The following is a 20,669-nucleotide window of genomic DNA, read 5'->3' on the forward strand; positions in this document are numbered from 1 at the left end:
TGGTGAAAATGACTTTTTTGGATTGATGGTCAAATAATGGGTAAAGTGATGTCCTGTCCAAATCCCAACTGTCTCACCCCAAAAATGAAGCCACCATGGCATGTCAGAGGGAAGGCTATCCCATTCGCCACAGTGCTTTGGCCGCCATGGTTTTTGGCTCTCCTGAACATTTGACATTTTGTAGATACGAGGTCTTGTCACCCCAGCAACGATATATATATATATATATATATATATATATACATAAAGAGTGCGAGAAGGGGTCCTGACCATGTACAGAACAAGTGTAGTATATATATGCATATAATATATATATATATATATATATAATATACATACATGCATATTTCATTTTCTAAATATATCATAAACATATACATGTATATATATATATATATATATATATATATATATATATATATATATATATATATATATATATATATATATATATATATATATATATATATATATATAATACTGGCACTTTTATAGACTCTAACTATAAGACCTTTCAGATTTGTGACCATCCCAATTGCTTAGCTAATTCCCCGGGTGCATGCTCAGGACAAAACATTAACCCCAAAGTCTATACATCAAGTAATCTACAATGTCTGCTGACACATGTTGTATACCAGTAATCATATTTTGATGTTTTGACATTATATCATGTTCGTTTTTTATTTGCCAAGGAGGACGGCATTGTATCTGCGTACAATTTCAGTCTTTTAATTTAACCCTTGTGTGATAATGTGGAGAACACCAGGAGGTCATTTCATAAAGAGTTTTATCAGATTTTTTTTCTTCTGACAAACTGTTATGAGCTACTGAAACCCTTGCATCTCATTGGCTGAGAGCAAATTTGTCAGATAAAATATCTGTCACTCTTTTTTTCACGGTCTATGTGAGCTCCACAACTACATTTTTGAACTGTGTTATAATGTTCTGCATCTTGAATTACCATGTTTTCCATGTATGAACTTTATCTTTTACTGCAGCTGAGGGGGCACAATGACTTTGTATACAATATTTATTGCGTAGAAAGGTGAGAGTACTTTCAGTTCAAATACATATTGTAAATAATATGGCTGATTTGCCAGGTTATGGCTACCAAGGTAATGGTAGGGCATAGACAAAAATGACCACAACAGCCTTTAGACTATTTGCACGCTTTAATGCAATATCGGTCATATTACATACATGTACATTATGCACATCACATTATTTAATGACTTTTCGAACTCTACAGATGACCATCCCGTCCCCACCACCCATCAGTTACGGTAGTTCTTTAAAGTCCAGTCATTATCCAGACTCAAGGGTGGCAGAAAACATCTGCTACATTTTGTGTCAGATCATTCCTACATATCATTACAATTTCTCTCACTCAGCAGTCATGGGTCATTGCTACCTTCAAATTGGATGAAAAGTGGAGGGTTCATGAAATTCTTGATTGTTGCCAAAGCGAGTCTATTCAAAGATCTCATAAAAATGCCCCTGCTGAGTAAAAAGGATTCACCATCTTGAAAACAAATACATATCTCTCTGGCAAAATGTCTTGTCTATTCATGAAGGAAGAACAGGCATGATTCTCAACCGTTTGACAAGTCTCTGGAAAATATACTACACTGAAATCTTTGTCTACAATAAGGACAGAATCAAATTGTGAGAAAAACAGTTAGAGCAGTCACTTTTCTTGAAATAATGAATGTACCTGATTACAGTAAATAGACAACATATGTGTATGTACAGAAATTAAATGCACATTTTTCTCTCAAAAAGACTTAGTCTGACACTCTTCCGTTTTCAGTTGAATGAAAGAGACTAGTTGCACTGCCAAACTTACAGCAGGCATTCTCCTTAGCATGCAAATTATACTAGCAAAACAGTTTTCTCAACTACAGCTGTATTATAAATTGCAACTACAAGATGAAAAGCCATCTGAAACTGAACAAAGCCTGGCAAACTACCTTGCAGTGCCTTGGTTGTCATGGAAACATTTTGCACTCCAAGCTTGTTTGCCACACGGTGTTGAAAAGCCGAAGTTTTGGAACTCCGAAATACAGTGCACTACCGTTATAACCAACACTGCTATAACAAAATTTCGGTTACAACGAAGTAAAATTTAGGGCCACAACATTATCAACTCTATGTATTTTTATTGTTTATTCATTCGGTTATAACGAAATTTTGATATAATAAAAGAAAATTGCCTGTCCCGAGGACTTCGTTGAGTAAACTGGAGTCCACTGTACTGGAATACTGTCTTTAATGATTGCTAGCTACATCCAAAACACTGATATCTGTTTCAGATCTATGTGTTGTACAAGGTAAGCTACGGGAGGTACTGTGCAGTAACTGAGTGCAGGGGTAAAATGAATACATAGACTTACTATGACAAATTTTGAAGGGCAAAGAGAAAACAAAATTTGAATGAAATCTGAAACAGAAACAGACACATCAAAGTAACATCTGACACGAAATGCTACATAGCCATGACTATGCATGTCTGTAAGCCATCTAAAGGGGAGCCACATAAAATTATGCCCCTCCATGTAGCCATCTTAATCAGGTGGCTGATGTACAACTCTAGCAGCAATTCTCCTTTTGTTTTTGACATATAATGTTACAAAAATCTCATCACTTCAATATTTTTCCAATACCATCATGTTTTCCAGTTCCCTAATCCAGGTGTGACAATTCATGTGTTCGTAAACATCCTTTACAACAGCAAGTCACTCCCTATGTAACGTGAAGATGTATTTAGATTTACAGTTTTGTTCTGCTGCATTCAGCCAGTGCATGTTTACAATATAAGGCCCTACCTTTTGCATTGCACTGAAATACACTGACTTGAGGTTGGTCACTTGATGTGCAAATGTCTAGAATTACATTTAACACTGCAAATGTAATCACATGCATCACACATTTTTCAAAGCAGCAAATTACTAACTCTCCATTTTTGCTTGAGTTATTATTTCACTTTTTAACAGTTAAATAAGGATAAGAATGGCGGATCTTATTCAGTTGGATAAAAGTGATAGCTTTCAAACAATTTGTCCACAGGTTAGTAGATTATTTCATTCTCCAATGACAAATTTTCACATCATGAATGAGTTTTTGTTTTTGCTTGAACCAATCAGCACTATAAGTGACATTATTAATTGCTAAAACTGATAGTACGATCTGCATTTTCCACTGTCAAAAAACATCACACTTCCTTTAACAGACCAAATATAACAATATCCTTTATCATACCACAGTGTCTATATACAGTATACACATCATATTGATCTCTTTCTTGGCAAGTGTACAAACTCTTCTTTTCCATGTTTTTGACGAGAAGATGTAAAGGAGGTTGGAAGAGGGATGGAGGAAGGTCAATTGAAAACTGGAATGTGCAAGATATTGAGTGTGAGAAATACTTTAACACAAGAACTTCTTTTCCATTTTATTGTTGTCTTAACAATTAATCTATTCATGTAGGTGATGCAGGTGTGTGTGCAATTTTATGAATATGTCTTCTGCGCTAAAGCAACGTCACGCATCCTAGGGAATTTGTGTGTACTGTCTAAACACACAAAAACAAAAATACCTATGTGCAACACATAAGGCACAAGATCTTGATGCTACAGGTACGTTACTGAATTACTGTAAAGAAACAAAAAATGCTGGGCTTCATTACTTTGCATTACCTGTTATTTCACAATTTTGAATTGTATCAAGCTTGATAAGCACAAACATATTGTCACAACAAAAACGCAGAGTTCTATCACAATAGAGGGCAGGAGGGTACTCTATCACTTTTATATGATCCATTTTGCTGCAGTTCCTCTTTCAGCCCATGTAAAATGTATGTTGATTTAGCAGTACTTTAAGGGAAATCTTCAAAGACATCTTCTCAACAATGGACCATTCTGTGAAAATCAGTTTCTGAGTATCATGGGGATGGGGTGTAATAGTTTCAGGGAAACACAGCTTTAAAAAAGAGAGAAATAAACTGCTAAATGTTAAACCACAAAAGTCAACATGGATATAGGAGTGTGGAGCAATATAACTTTGATTACATCTTCCTAAATAAAAAGAAGAAAAAAAAAAACCTTTTATGATATATCATAATCATTGCATAATTTTGGGACTTGAGCAGTACTTATCTGAATGTTCATTGCAGTAAATTAGTCTCCCATCTTCTTAAAGAGAGTCTTTGACTGCATGGGAAACTTCATACTGTTTCCCTAAGAGATGTCAACAATTAATGTCATTTAAGACTGCTCACAAACATTATTAGTTACATGAATGATAAACTTTAGGAATCAGCATTGAAACATGTGAGAACTTTGTCAATCACATGAACTGCAAGCGAAATATGTTGACAGCAATTATGTACTACCTATGCATTCATTCAAGATTTGATGTGGGTGAAGTGCATGTTTTACAAAGATTTAGCAACACCACGTAATGAAATAGAACCATCTAAACATTGCCAGCTAATCATCTGTAGTTTGTAGAATGCATGTCTCCACATGATAAGTTCAAGTAGGTTCAAACAGACAGCTGTTGAAGTTCACTGAATAATATCAACAGATCATCAGAGTCCACTAGGAACGCTGGTGAACCACACTCCTTCTTTCTCAGTGCTGTTCTTCTCCTAATAACGTAATCTGAGAAGAAGAGAAAAAAAAGAGACGAATTTACAAAAAAATACTCAGTATCATCATGTAGAATGATATGTGTCAAATATTTCATTAGAAACCAAAGTCAATTGCTATTTTAGTGGTTATTCTATTATTTTTTTTTCCATTCAAGTTATTTAGGTTTTTCATCAAATTTGTACAAAGGAGGCCGCTTGCATCAGACACAAAACATGTGAAACTAGTTATTGCTAAATGCTGACAAATGAAATCAATCCACTAATTTCTGGTCCATCTCTCCAAATGCCTCAAGTGCCTTCTATTACTTTGACCTTCTCACGACCATCACATCCCAATGTGAATATAACATTGCATAGAATCAAGCTTAAGAAAAAATATATATATATTGACAGGATCTCCTCACAATCATCTGTTTCAGCCAAAATAAAATGCAGCATGATATGCCTGCAATATGAGTTCTCTTCTATATTATCCCCATCAAATTTGATTAAATAACAAATTTCGCAAAGGAGACCTGTTAAAGTGTTGATGACTCAGAAATATGTCACAGAGAAAAAAAAAAATTTAAATAATCTTATGTGATCTCTTCTAATCATGAAAGAAGTTGTCATGAAGCATTTAACCATCAGGATTAGAAAAGTTTGCAGCTCACCTGTTTGAGGAATTGCGAGGAGTTGAGGACTTCGCTGCAGCCATAGGTAATCTTTTTGCTGATTCCTCCTGTGCTGGACTTGCTCTGTACAGAAATGGTAGAAGAAAGTAACATTTGAAAGCTGTTTATACTTGGTCACCGGGCATAGCAATAAGGGATTCTAATTCCTACTTCTTATGTCTAGTCATAAAAGACTGGAACACAGACAATAATCTTAACTTCATGGAATTTTCATGAAATAATTGTGGGGAAGGTATCTCGAAAATGGACTTTTCACTTTGAATAATGATGGTCAGAAAAACAAATTCTGAAGGTTGACCTTACAATTTTGATAATAATATCTTTTTCTCCAGACATGATGCAAGATAATGATACATACTGATGATACAAGTGCTGTAGAGGTCAGGTAAAGTTTTGTCTTATCACTCTTCCCACAACAGCTTTTGTCATTGCGTCACTTCACTCTAGAAATCACATACACACCATAACTTCATAAAAAGGCAGCTTCAGCTTTCTGAAAAACCTGTCACAGTAGAAGAAGACAAACATAAGAAACAAAGCATAGACACCATTTTTCTTTGTAAAATGCCCTTTGTTATCTTCACTATTTCAGACCACTATTTACCTCTGTCATTGCTGACATATCTCCTTGCCTCAAACTCACCTTCACGTAGTCTAAGAGGTTCTGATACTCGATGTAGTTACCGCCACCAACCACAAACACTATGGCTTCTTGATACGGTGATTTGTTGCGGGGAATGGAAGAACTGGAAAACAAAGGACACAAAACTATGAAAGCAAAAATAGTCTTGACATTGTTGAGAATATTACATAACTGGCAACTGAGGCTTTGCAATGTCACACACACACACACACACACAAACTCAAACACACAAACTGGTGTGTTAAAAATCAGGTCATATCAAATCAGGTCATATCATACAAGTGCCACCAGTATAGTCAACCACTGAGACTTTATAAACATTCCTGAAAACAACACAACCACAAAGAAAAACAAAAATAACAAGAAAAGCACTCAGAGAGCGCAGACACAGACCTCCACCAAGCAGCTCATTTGCACCTATACACACATGCTGAAAATCACAAATTTTCCAATGATAGCTAAAATAAGAGGGGAAAAAAACTAAAAGTGTTTACCTCATCAGCTTCCTACTGTGTGGCTCATCGAGCAGATCACGCACTTTAGTATGCGTATGCAAACCTCTAATACGCGCAGCTTGAATTCCCAAGTTCATTGACCCTATTTGCCACAATATAATCCTTCAAAAATGCATAAGCATTCCAGGATCACTATGAAAATATAATCATCTGTTCCTTGTGTCATTATTGACTTGTCCTGTAAGTATCATTCCAATTCGTTCTCAACTGTAGGAGTTACTTTGCACACAGGCAAAGCAACAGCAACAAAAATGTAACCTCCTTCCTTGGTGGAGATAAACATTTCCAAAGTATATGCTATTACACTCACTAACCTGTCTGTCACTCTCAAAAGTTTTGGATCAAAGTATCTGTAATCATCTGTCTCCTGAAATTTGAAAACAAGAAGAGGCAACAAAAGATGAAGATCAACAATTGATTTTATTAAGTAATAAGAATGTCTACTGTATTCCAATGTTCGCATGGGTGTATCCTTGTGTATAAGCACATAACTTTTAGCTCCACTGCAAATTTGCTTACTATAATTCTCCATGGATGTCACTATATCTGTATAGATTTGAATCATCGATAAGTTTCATATGATCATACTGCCACAGGAGTGTGTACAGCATGAGAAAATGCACTGTGTCAAGAAAAATCAAAATTGCGGCCTCATAAGTGCCTACTGGCACATTCCACTCATCTGCAGAGATACATACAATAAATTAAAGCATATAATTACTGAATAATAATCAACTTCACAGACCATCTGACATGTACTTTTTTACTGGTACTGACAAAAATACAAGTGACTATGATAACTTGTGGATCCTTGGATTACAATCTATTTTAAGCACCATTTAAATGGTCTAGGCCTTTTTGTATAGAAACAGCCTTACCATGGTCAATGTGATAACATTTGCTTTGGAAAAAAAAATACTTATGGAGTTGAAAACCTACAAGAATCAAAAAGAAGGAAATGGAAAGCCTGTGATGATTTCACTAAAAGAACCAAACACAGGATATTTGCAAAGACATTCCTCTATATGCCATATCCGAATGAATTATGGCTACGGGACTTGGTATACTGGTGTTAACCATGTCTGATATCTCCTTTCTAAGTGTTATGCTTTTTGTTTTTTGACGAGCGTCAACCATCATCGTAAGAGTACATAACAAAAGAACCCCCCCCCCAAAAAAAAAAAAAAATAAAAAAAAAATGAATAAATAGAGTGAATAAGATAATAATAATCTTTTCAATGATAATAACATCAAAATGTTATACTTACTGAATTTGATTTCAGCTCAAGCAAGGAGTCAGCAACTCTTGTGACAGGCAGATTCTGTTCATGACAGAAAGTGATCAGTGTTACATGAATGCATACTGAGAAAAATTCACTGTACATATACACCATACTGGTAAACTATCTATGTAACAATTACTGAAGTTTTACTCAAGAATCAGATTTTCTCTTGAATTAAAAAAGATTGAATATGTTTCATATGTGTCAAGTTTCACTGAATGGAAATGATAAATGATTATGAATGAAAATAATGAAAGGAAAGAAAATAAAATTTACTCAAATTTGAAATGCATATAAGCAGAAAATTACTTGAATATCGAATGAAAGAATAAAACATCAGCACCCTTTGACATGTGACCTCTTTTAAGGAGGGTTCTTCATCTACAACTCAAAAACTGCAGTTAGAGTTTCTTGCGTTTATCAGTTTTATTCATAACCCCTCCACAGAGGCATCCCTGCTCACTCACATGTTTCTTGACGACAAAGTTCTTGACCCCTTCCATGACAAACTGTGACCCTGTACTCATGAGCTTGGAAAACATCCCCACGGTCTTGGTGCCCCCTCCTCCATATTGGTTTACTGGCGCTGCCATCTTGGTGAATGCTCTGGGTTTCAAACAAAAATGCACAACACAAGTAAGTACAGTTCAATTATTATCATTTTTATACAAGTTACTTCATTGCCATTGTATGAAAACTGAAAGATATTGTGGAATTCAAATTGCCCCCCCCCCCAAAAAAAAAATAGCAATACAACATAATATTCACTCAAAATTCATGCAAGAGATAAAATGAACTGATATGATTTAGACAAGTGAAGGAGAGCAGAAAGGAATACACACTGGCTACATAATAATTTAGCTGCAACCTGGATCTATCAAAAGGTCTTGTCGCAACATCACATTTTATTGGACTATCTTTGTATGTATATATTCTTTGTACTCATTGTTTGAACTTGAATAAAGTCATGATTAAACAACAAATTACATCTATACACAGGCACATTTCTGCTTTAAAACAAAAGAGAAAAAGTTATCAAGTGGAATGAGGGTATAAACCAAATTAAGAGAGGTTCAAATGGCATACAATGTCTCTTGGACAGTCATTCATTAATATGGGTATTTATTGCTAATGCTTTGTCTACAAGCGTGATTTCAATTCTTTAGCTCTTTGCATTCTGAAACGCTAACACCTGCAACCACATCTGTGCATGTGAAGAAACAGAAGTTTGGAGGCAAACTTGATAAGGAGTTAGTTCTGACGGTCAAGTGGTTAAGTACTGGTACACACATCTGAATCATAACGGGTTCAAATCCAAGTGGGTCTTTGCAAATGTTACATACTGAATAAAACATTGTCTTCCCAAAGTCCGTCTGAGAGACAGGACAACAAAATTTCAATCTCCAGGGCAAGAATGCAAAGACAATGTCTGTGATATAGCCTCCACAGTTTATTGAAAAGGAGTAAACATAGGGGAATACAATAAAATACAATACAATGAATGTCTGATGCGCTCTTCCCATGCGGCTCAGAGCTCTTACAAAATTAAAAAACAACAACAAAAGATTGTTTAACAGAATATGAAATAGTGAATAAAAAAAAAGACACCAACAGGAGAATCACAAATAGTCTGCAAAAGCAGACATACACTGGAATACAATACTGGCAAGTCCTTCACAGGTCATTTACACCATAGTTCAACTGTGGTTACCACTGACTGTTGATACACAGTTATCAACCATATATCATTTGGGCATGCTATGCCATAGTACAGAAGGAAAAGAACTTACTTCCATCTTCTGATGTAGTCCAGAGGTGCCAAGTTGCAGCCAGCTGCTTCTAAAGCTGTACGATACTGGTCCACTTCAGTCTGCAGCCATCATTAGTGAAAAAAATACACAATTTTTATTCACACAGATTACTACTGAACCACTGAAAATAATGTCATCAGAGTCAGTAAGCATACCACCACCAAGAATTGTTGTTGGACTACATAAATTCCATTTAGCTGAAGGGCCAAGATGAGAATCAAGTTATTCACCAATCAGAATTTGGAGTACTGAAGTGATGATGTCACAGTCTTTTGTTACAGCTCAGGTTGGAACAAGGCACAAGCATGGTTAGCAACAATAGTGTGCACAGATATTCGTACCAGGTGAAGTTGTTTAGAACTAGTTTCCATGGTGATGAATGGCTATGACATCACACTCCGTATCCCAGTGGATGGCCAGCAGAAACTGCTGACAATTGACAGCAGATTTACTAAGCATAATTTTTGTAGACTGGTGAGAAATAGTCCTTTACTAATCCTCACTGAAAGGAACAACAGTTTAGGGTGAGCCCTGATTAACTTAATACATTTTTCATTCTTTATAAAATCTCTGTAAAAAAAAAAAAGCTGACATTGCAAATGAAAAACAAACCATTCATGTTGAAGCTACTATGAGATTAGTTGACTCCTACTCACTATGCTTTCTCCACAACACAAGAGATGTACTGTAAAATCACAAATTTTCACGTGCATGAAACTTACACGAATTTCGAGAGGGGCCAAGATTTGCAAAAGTAAAATACAAGCAAAAGTTTTTGTGCACACAATGAATTGAATGCCAGTGGCAATTCACGAAGGTTTCATGCCGCAAAATAGGCCATTGGCTCCGATTTGCGAAAGTTTCAAGCTGCGAATGTGTTTGGTTTTACAGTACGTAAAATGGAAGACTGAACACTGATTAGCAGATCTGTACCTCTGGGAGGGCTGTAGAACAGATGTAAAAGATGATGAAGAGCCTCATCTTATCTTCCGGTGTCCCAGCATCTGGGTCTGAGATGACATCCATTAGTGACTTATCTAGTGTCTGTTTGCTCATCAGCTTCTCTTCCAGCTCAAAGTAGACATCCAGTTTCCTGGCCTAGAGTGAAAGAAAGAATGACATCCTCAAGAAATATATTGCGCGATTGCAATCCGATTCCATTTAATTGATAGAGTGGTAAAACTCTGCAGGGTTGGCATCCCAATATCTACTAGCTGCAAAATTCTAATGAAGTTACAATGTTCAATCTTCAATTGAAAGGATGATACAAGCATCTGGCCATAAATCATTACACCAATGTAATGTTGTAGAAGAATGCTTAGTTGCCTCCAAGTAGCATGATACATAACTTGGTGGAGACCCTACAAGGCATATCTTCCATCTAAAGCCTAAAATTATTTAAGAAGCAATAGTAGGCACAATGAAAGTGGCTGAATTAGTGAATTAATGGTAGACAATATAGAAACCAACGATCCTACTTGTGCATCAACAAGTCTCTTGTCTACATGTGTAACTTGCGACTGTTATGTGAAGTATCGATCCTGATGAAAGTATCCAAAGCACAGTGTATACCTTGATGTGATCCAGCAGTGCCGTGGCAACATTCATGTGCATGTCAATTTGCCTCTTCTTTTCCAGCAGCTCTGGTAGGGAACTGTGATCAAATCATGGTGAGAGCAACATCACAGTATGGCTGGTGTACATATACCCAGTCCTCTCGACATGGAAAGGCAAAAAACACAGCTGCCTGCTTCCTGCTATGACAAAGAACTGCCATGACAACAGACACACTCAATTCACATTGCTGATATACGTTGAAAAAGCAAGTTATTACAAGAAGCACTCTACGTCTCTGTGCAATGATACAATATAACAATTAGTGGTTGCCAATAAATGACTGCCTCATATTCACAAAGTTAGCAGATTAACATTACAACTTTTTACCTTACAATACTACATATAATTACAAATCTTTAGCATATTTTAACATTCTAAAAAATACCTACCACCAGGTGGCTTATCAAGCAATTGGCAGGACTAACCAAACTTCTACCATACACTGATCCACATAGAACAAGAGGGACCAATTCAAGTGCACAACATACATGACCAATTTACTTCAAGAGAGACTTTACCTTACAGCTGACGTCAACTTGGCGGTGGCATCTGACAGCATGCTGATGGCTGCTTCATCTTCCCCCTCTAAACCCTGGAATAATAAAACATGATACAGATATAATATTCATTACCAATCACTTGTACCTCTTGCAGCAGAAAAATGGGGAGAAAATAGGGAATTGAACTTTGACACACCTGCACCAAGTTTGATGAAATGATATCTGTCAATATCCTGCAACTGTTTTCAAATACAGAAACCGCATTAAATCAATTAATTTAAATATGAATGTACACAACATTTCACTATTTCTTTGCCTAGCTGTGTTTTACAGTAGTCCCTTTGTCAGACGCATAAAGATGTGATACTTGAGGAAAGAGTATAGGCCACCTTAAAGGACAAGTTAACCTTCATAAACATAAGGATTGAGAGAATGCAGCAATATTAGTAGAACACATTAGTGAAAGTTTGAGGAAAATTGAACAATTGATGCAAAAGTTATGAATTTTTAAAATTTTCGTGTTGGAACCACTGGATGAGGAGACTACTAAGGCTTGTGATGTCATATGAGTACAACAGTATAAAGAAAATGTAAAGAAAATTCACCATATTTTCACTTTTTTCGCATAACAAAAGAGCACTTGACTTGCTTCTTTTTAAAGGCAATGGGAATAATATTACCCATAACATATGTCAGTAACGAGTCAAGGGAATGTGTACTTTTTTCAAAAGATGAAATTTTGTGAAATTTTCTTAATATTTTCCTTATATTGTTGTACACATGTGACATCATACACTGCAGTAGTCTTCTCATCCAGCGGTGACTGCACAAAAACTTCAAAAATTCATAACTTTTGAACGGATTGTCCGATTTTCCTCAAACTTTCAATGATGTGTTCTAATAATATTGCTACATTCTCTCAATCCTTATGTTTATGAAGGTGAACTTGTCCTTTAATGCTTACCATGGCAGATTTCAATTTCTTGACTTCATCCTCGGATGCTCTGTAGGCATCAAGCTCACTCTGAACAGCCTCGGCCACCTCAGGAAAAGGACTGTACAGAGTAAACACAGACATGCGAGGAGTTTTACATGTAATTAGCGACAAATCATAGCCTATGTCTACACAATGCTATGGGGTGTCTTGTGCAGCAGTGCTTCCAAAGATTTTGTTTTACGGTGCTAAGGCATCATGTTGCCTTCATGAACATGATGTCACAGTCATATGACACACCTATGAATTGAGTTAAATTGGCTTGAAGCTGTCATATATACTGCCATAGAATAGAATAAATTTAATCACATTATGTTGACTTTTGTTGACATTAGGAAGAAAATTAATAAGCCTATTTGACAGCAGCAAAACACACAAACATATTTAGTTAGTAACAAGTGACAATGGGTTTTACATCCTCGAGAAGAATGAATTAAACTGAATAGAATAAAGATCCAGATATGGACTTAACTTACTTTCCCTTCTGACCGATCCAGAAAGAATCATTACAGGACAGGTCATAAGACTTGACCTTCTTCTTGGTCCTGGCTGCCCCAGGTCCTGGACTTCCTATAGGAACAGTCTCTTCCAGCGTTACCCTGTTCAGCTGCAAATCCTGTCAAATGGCATCAACAGGGATATAACAGAGATCCCATCATCAATTGTAACAATGGGATACAAACATGCACAAAAATTCTTGAATTCAATACTTTGAAATGCACAGAAAACTGTCAGCCTATATTATTTTATTAAGATATATTATAATAAACATGGAACAAAAACCTCCACTGTAGGGGCTTTAATCCACAGGACTCTGATGGGCATTTATCATGGCAGATAATGCTAGATTGTGATTCCTGTTAATCTAAGAAAGGGAGTAAATACTGTGATATCAAAACATTCAATTTATTTCTGTTGAATTAGCTGTCACAACTGTTAATTTGTAAGCCTTGACAATCACTGTAACAGACTGAATTATGGTGGTACTAAAAACACTTTCATCACATCGACTGAGCCAGCTTTCAAAGATAAATGAAGCTCTGATGGGAGAGGAGAGAATCAATATCATTATTTTTTTTAAATGAAACACAGGTTTTTGCGAAACACACACAAACACAAACACAAACTGATGAATAAGAATAAAAATCTGCTATGTGGCAAATAAAACAATGCATTGTGCAGATCTTCCATAGCTACATGTAGTCCAAAATTAAATTCTGAATTCATGTGGCAGAAAAAAAAAGAACAAATTTGCTTTTGATTTCTCAGGGAACAGTATAGGTATGGTCTGATTCCCTCACAAAGCAAAGGTTCATACCCCAGAAATAAGAATCAGATGGAAACTTGGCAAATAAAATTGATCATGCAATACTGCTGTTAATGGACACAATTTTTTATGTAAAATTTGTGGTGCAGGAAAATTGTAACTGTAGGTTGCTTACGAGGACATCATGTGACAAGGCCTGGTACGTCCATGTGTGATGAAGGGGAGTGGCCATATCCATATTTCTGTCGAGGATGACCAACAGTGGACGTTGAAAACTGCAAATAGAATGGTAAGAAGCATCTCATTTGTAGAAAGTCAGCTCCAGAGCTCATGATGGAGTGATGATGTTCATATTCAACATATGTTCACACGTGTCTACCACGGCATGTCAAAACGTACAGTAGTCATGCTGAAGAATAACTCAGAGCAAATCAAAATCGGTGAGTAACACTCATTTCTTCTGGATTTCAAAACATCTCTACTGAACTGAATAGCATTTAAGTTCTCTGATTTTCTAAACTATAAATTCACCTGATTTATATTTCTTTGGAGTGTCAGGACTATTCCTCTAAAGGTGATATTGGACTTTCATGTTTGACACAATCTTTCCTGGAATCTAACATTCCCCTCATAAACATGGAGCTGTATTTCATTAAAAAAAGAAAAAATGTTCTATGACCAGAATGTATTCAGGAGAATTACAATGTATTCAAGTGCTTGCTTGCATCTAGACAGAAAAACAAACCAACAGACAAAAAAACAAAAAACAAGAATAAATATGGCAGCTCTTAGGTGCATATATTCTTCTTTAAATGTGCATTGGCTGACAAAAGTCAGCTGCTGACAAGGACAAAAATGCTGGCTTGGACCATTCTACCGATATTATTACATCAAATGCAACACCCTAGCTGTCGTTTCTACCTACATGAAAAGAGATGATTAATGGACCTCCACCTCCTATCACCATCATATCTACCAATGAAAGAATGTTAAAAATGAACAGAGTGAGATGAGGATGATTTTTCACTGACTGCTTGAATACTCACCTGATCTGACCTGACTGGACAGAGTCTGTGGTAAAAAGGCTGTTCCTTGCATCTCTCAAGTTTTCCCTCAACTTCTTGTCCAGTTTCTGTTTAAAATCATGCACACAAGATACAGTCTGTCAATAAAGCTAAAATTACTATATCAAAAAGGAATACAATGGCGGACACACTTTGGTCATATGATATATGAACTGTTGTTATGCAAGCGGTGCACAGTAAATGGCAATGCTTGCCTATAATGCTCTATTTATGTGGTAAGCATTTGAAATAAGAATTTCAGTAACATATGTTGAGTCTGATCAACTTCATGTTGTTCAGCTTTAAAAAAGCTTCCTAACATGAAATTGCGCCCAGCATTCATAACATTACATAACAGACTATTCAAAACCATGATTACAGCTTTCATGGGGTAAGCATCTATCATCCAGTGGATCTTTAATCATACATCTTCTTCAGACCAACACAGCCACTTTAAACCTTAAACCCTCATCCCACCAACAGGTCATCGCACCTGTTGTAAAGACAACTGGAGAAACCCCCCGTACCTCTGCCACCATCTCAGCAGCATTTCCCTTTGGAGACCGGATGATGGGCACTGCTCCCATGGTAACAAAGAAGGAGAAGAGGCTGTCGACGATGGTGTCCATGATGGCCTCCATCTCTGTATCTTTGACATCGCCTCGGTTGATTGCTGGAGGAGACATAGCAAAGTGTAGAGAAATTAAACTCTGCTATCCCTGAACACAATCCACATTTAAACCAGTTGAGGAATCAAATTCCAAAGACAGGTTTCCACACATTACCAGTGTAACAGACAGAACATAGAGACATTCAGTAATAAATAATTTCATACTTTCAGTAAGACTCATACATGACCATTAAGACAAAGAGGAATGAAGAAAATTCAATGGCAATCATTCAGTAAATCACTGACTGGTACTCAAGGTTTTCAGTAGTGGGAAGGGGTAGGGCCTATTTCATGCAAAGAGAAAAACAAATGTACACCCTAGGTATACTCAAACATTGTAATTGATACCCCACAGGTATATGTGATACATACTTGAACTTTGAACTTTGAACTTTATTATGTTTCCAAAAAAAAAAAAAAAAAAAATATTGTAGTTTATAGTAGTTATATGTTATGTATGCATGTTCATGTACTCGTTTCCTGTCCTCAGTTTGTCATTGTACAAATGAGATATATATATAGACCAGAGTCTTGTCAGGGTAGTTCCCAACAGAAAGAATAATAGGAAACAATATTGCTTTACGATCAAGACATAGGACAGGTGAAAATATTACAAAAACAGACAAAATACTACCAGCACTTGTGGTTCAAATTAATGCTAATGACAATTCTAAAGACTGAATATATATCTTTTTTTTTTCATTATTAATCTACCAACTTAAATGAATGGCAAGGCAGATCTGTTGAATACTGTGTACATAACATTTTTTTTTTAGTATCCCTTATGGAATATGCTGCAAGGAGAGCATTTACAGGAGAAGCAGTACATAATCTTCACTGACAAAGAATCCTCATCAGGGTTAGAAAACATAATCCCCTGCCTTTCAATTCAAACACAGTCAATGATTTCAGTTTGAAAAACAAACAAACAACCAAACAAACAGTGATACTTACCATGATAAGAAATGGATTCTTTGTTTTGGTGTCTGACTGTGAAGAAGTGATCCTCTAATGAGATGAAATTGAGGTATTGGTCAAACACCTAGACAGAAAGAATGAGAAGATATCAAAGGATTGCAATAAGCAGATAATGGTAACTTGAACATAACTGCAACAAGTTTCATTATCTTGAATTAAATACTCTTGGCTAATATACCATGGTAAAATAATGAAAAAGATGACATAAATGCCAAACAGGTATTAAAGGTGCATAGTCCTGGTAGTGTAGAGGGCGCTGTTGATGATACTGCCAATCACCGTTAGCATTGATGCGAAGATTACCGAAGTTGAGCTGTCATCAAGAGTAAAGTGCGTAGGTGTTGCTAAGTAACGTCGCCTTCGTTGTCTTCTCTGCGCATCGCGCAGTCTGTAGTAATGCCAGGGTGCGTGCATATGTGCTTGTTATTATGACATCACAAAAGAAATTTGCTAAGCTGTCATCCCCCTCAACCGAATCATGAGCCGAACTGTGATCCGACCACTGACTACAGTGAATCGGACTTCTTCAGACTCGGGGAAGTGGGCCACAGCGTAAGCGCTTAAGAGGAGTCAATAGCGTAGGTCTCTATAGGAAACTTGCGCCGCGCACCCGCGTAAGCATTTGAGTAAAACACCGGGACCATGCACCTTTAAGAGTCTACATCAAATGAGTTAATAAGATGTTTGAATTACTTTTCAGACAAAGGTAATTAACATGTTATCTTTAACCTTCATAGTGACAAGGATCACTGCATGGTATGATTGGTGACATTACACAACGTGATATCAGAAAAGAATAGGTTTTAGAATAGGTGGATCACACACTACCAAAAGCCCTGCATACAAAAATATGAAGGTGTCAACTCTGCATTTTGGTGATTGTCCACACTGTCCCCAAGGTTTAGCACACCTCACCAGGAAGCCATTATATGGAAAGGCCTTTTTGTTGCAAAATTCCCTACAAACCTTTGAGATGAGGGTAACTGTACTGGATTGGAGGGCAGCTCCCGCTAGATCCTCTAATCTCTGCCTCGAGATAGCCGAGATGAAGTTAAGGTAGTACGACACATAGGTCTGGTTCTGCAGATCCTGCAGTGAACATAATGTGCAATACAATGTTATATGTGCTCTCTAGACAAATAATTACAAACAAAAAAGCACAAATAAAAATGAATAAGTAAATAACACAATATCACCACAATCATTGGTGCTCCATTGACACAAAGCGAAAGAAGAAATCACCGACAAATATCCAATTTGTGGTGGAAGCCAAAGAAATTTTTCTAATTTGTGAATAAAAAATTTGTTAGCGTGATAACTGATCACCCTAGTCACCCTAGATATTTCCCAAATGGACAGACACATAGACTTATCTAACCATGCTGTCAAAATATGAAATATACTACAGCAGGAATTACCTGTCCATTTATCAAACAAGTTTGTATGCTTTCTTTTCAGTCTTCCATTGGTATGCAAATAAAGTGCAGGATTGGACAACTGTCATGCCAAGTTCTTGCACTCTCTACACAGACTATTCGAGATTGCATGTGAATAAACGAGTGTACTTTTTCACATACCTGGCATATCCTTTGAACATTTTCATCTGTTGGCAGTACAAAGTAAACAGCAGGAACATCTGGGATTGGGTCTCTGTCTGAATGCAAAAGTCTGAAGAAAAAAAAATGAATAAAAAGGAAGGAAAACTGCAGAGTATAACATGCTTTCCCTGAAATCTCCAGTCCATACTGACACAGTATATGAAATGGCTTTTATTGAATTTTGAAAGGGCCTTTGGGCCTAACCGGGGAAAAAATGAAAATGTATCAAAACTCTTCCTGCAAACAAGATTATAGCAAGCAAATGTTTCACATGCTCCATGTCCTTTCATATTAAATGTATGTAGATAACTGGCTGGCACTTCACATGTTTTGGATTTTGTTTTGTTTGATTTTTCCTATTGACCTGCGGTAACACGGCAAACCTTTGGGCAGCACAATGTAATCTGATAGGCCTCTGTATTTAACAAAATACCTCACCAATAGTTTGAGTTTATGCCATAATGAACTTTCACTCTCTTTTGCCAAAGTCTAGTGTGTCACATGACTTTTTCCACATTAGTTTTCCCAATCTCACATTATCACAAGCTATAATACTCAGCTCAATTTTATCTGTTATCCTATATATTTGCCAGAAAACTGATTCACTTATTGTAGTATCTTGAAGCAGTATTGAAGACATTAAAATGAACAATTACTTCCTTGATCGTTTCACTCCGTCTGTAAAGAGCATTGATAGTTTCTCTGGTCATGAACTCCATCATGAGGAAATTAGCTACAATTGTCACTTTCACATTAGTGCCCTTTCACACAAACATAAGACTTCATCATTAATTTTGAAGGTCCTCAGATAACATATCATGTGATACAGAATTTGGCCATTACTATGGACCCCTTCCTTTACAAATTACTTTGCAGAACCCTTATGTGCACATGACCTGTTATTTGAACACTACATGAATGACTGTGCACATATAGAGAAATTTTAAGGTCTTGACCCTGACATATACATCTCGAAATAAATTAAGTTTATATATCATACAGTGTATGTGCGCATTCACTTGTATCATAGAATAAACAGGTGAATAAGTTATTTCTTTTTATAGAACTTGACCTTGAACCCTCAAAGTCAGTAGATCCTGAACTACATTTCATCAGTTACTTTGCCTGTCATCTACGTACATAATTCAATGACAGTGTATCAATTTGAAAGTCCCTGTTGGGTAATGTACTATAAATAATGCTTGCAGAGCACACACAAAAAGACTGAATATTAGCACAACAGAGCTCAAAAGTTTACTCACAAATGAAGAGTTACTCCCATATCCCTCAATTCCTTGACTGATAGTAGTGGGGAGATGACATCTTGTCCAAAGCGATCATACACCAGCACCTGGAAAATTATGGTGAAATGATTTACAATTACACACAGCTTGCTTCTGGTTTAGGCCGGTTTAAAAGTGTACAGCAGCAGCATATATCGTGAGATGGAAATTAAAAAGAAAAAAAAAGACTACATTTTGCTCATCAGGACCTTGGGAAACATTGTTGACATCACAGACATAGCTTGTGTTGTTTGCAGGATGGCTAGTTATCATGGGTATGAGTGGGACATCACAAACAAAGGTGTACCAACACTATGCTTATTTTGCAGTCTCTACTTTTTGTCTATAGCAGTCTACATAATACATCTTACTCTCATGATACAAATCAATTCTCGGGGATATAATAGGAGGAATTAAAGCCACAAGGACTGTCATCAATACAATACAATACAATATAGGTACATATAAAGCTTTCTTTATACATGAGTTAACATGTATCACATGATTTTTTAAAACATATTTTTACATGAGTTAGTATGTATCACAGCACTTCACACAATTATGATATCAAACTTACATTAAGGGGATAGGAAAACAAAATAACAGATGACGATAAAAAGCAAAATATACATAATTGATCAATCAGTTATTGATAAGGAAAGTCTTCAAAGATTTTTGGGACACTGATATAGATGGTGATTCCCTGATATTTTAAGGGAGCTGATTCCACAGGCATGGGGCAGTTGCCAAGAAGGATTTGTCTCCTGTCCAAGTGATCAATTTTCATTTAGAATAAGCATACCTTCCACACTGGCTCGGCAAGTGAAGCTTTTGTTGGTGCAACATTCAAGTTCAACATGCGCTTGAGGGCGGCTGAAAAGAAGTGAAAAAGAGCATGACACAGGGTAGGTATCTAAACTGCATGTCTTCAAATTATGTTGGTGCAGACTTTAACACTGTAAAACCAGAGACATCCATGGCATGAAACTTTCGCGAATTGGAGCAGATCGCCTTTTCATTGCCTGAAACTTTCGTAAATTGCCAATAACATTCAATGCATTGTGTAGACAAGAACTTTCATGGATCTTAGCTCCTTGCAAAATTTGCAAATGTTGCCTGCT

General features: G+C 36.4%; 1 protein-coding gene across 1 annotated transcript; it reads right to left on the reverse strand.

The window, feature by feature from the left end:
- Positions 1 to 1,054: 1,054 nt before the first annotated feature.
- On the reverse strand, positions 1,055 to 19,612 carry LOC140233652 (sec1 family domain-containing protein 1-like). The gene is made up of 19 exons (XM_072313756.1): positions 19,528 to 19,612; positions 18,245 to 18,335; positions 17,634 to 17,756; positions 16,644 to 16,731; positions 15,547 to 15,692; positions 15,002 to 15,087; positions 14,131 to 14,230; positions 13,165 to 13,304; positions 12,659 to 12,749; positions 11,713 to 11,786; positions 11,150 to 11,231; positions 10,511 to 10,675; positions 9,557 to 9,636; positions 8,234 to 8,372; positions 7,752 to 7,805; positions 6,798 to 6,850; positions 5,969 to 6,071; positions 5,305 to 5,388; positions 1,055 to 4,661 (listed from the first exon to the last, which is right to left on the reverse strand). Exons 1-19 carry the CDS (start codon positions 19,545 to 19,547, stop codon positions 4,632 to 4,634), a joined length of 1,749 nt encoding a protein of 582 aa, XP_072169857.1. The 5' UTR covers positions 19,548 to 19,612; the 3' UTR covers positions 1,055 to 4,631.
- Positions 19,613 to 20,669: the final 1,057 nt, after the last annotated feature.

The sequence above is a fragment of the Diadema setosum genome, chromosome 1, assembly GCF_964275005.1.
Source record: "Diadema setosum chromosome 1, eeDiaSeto1, whole genome shotgun sequence".
Taxonomy (NCBI): Eukaryota; Metazoa; Echinodermata; class Echinoidea; order Diadematoida; family Diadematidae; genus Diadema; species Diadema setosum.

Excerpts from the sequence above, each read along its gene's own strand:
- LOC140233652 (XM_072313756.1), bottom strand. The coding sequence starts at position 19,547 with ATGGGAGTAACTCTTCATTT. Across the intron at positions 18,336-19,527 it reads ATGGGAGTAACTCTTCATTT|ACTTTTGCATTCAGACAGAG; the intron begins GTGAGTAAACTT and ends TTTTTTCTTCAG. Across the intron at positions 6,072-6,797 it reads CTTTTGAGAGTGACAGACAG|TTCTTCCATTCCCCGCAACA; the intron begins GTTAGTGAGTGT and ends TTTGTTTTCCAG.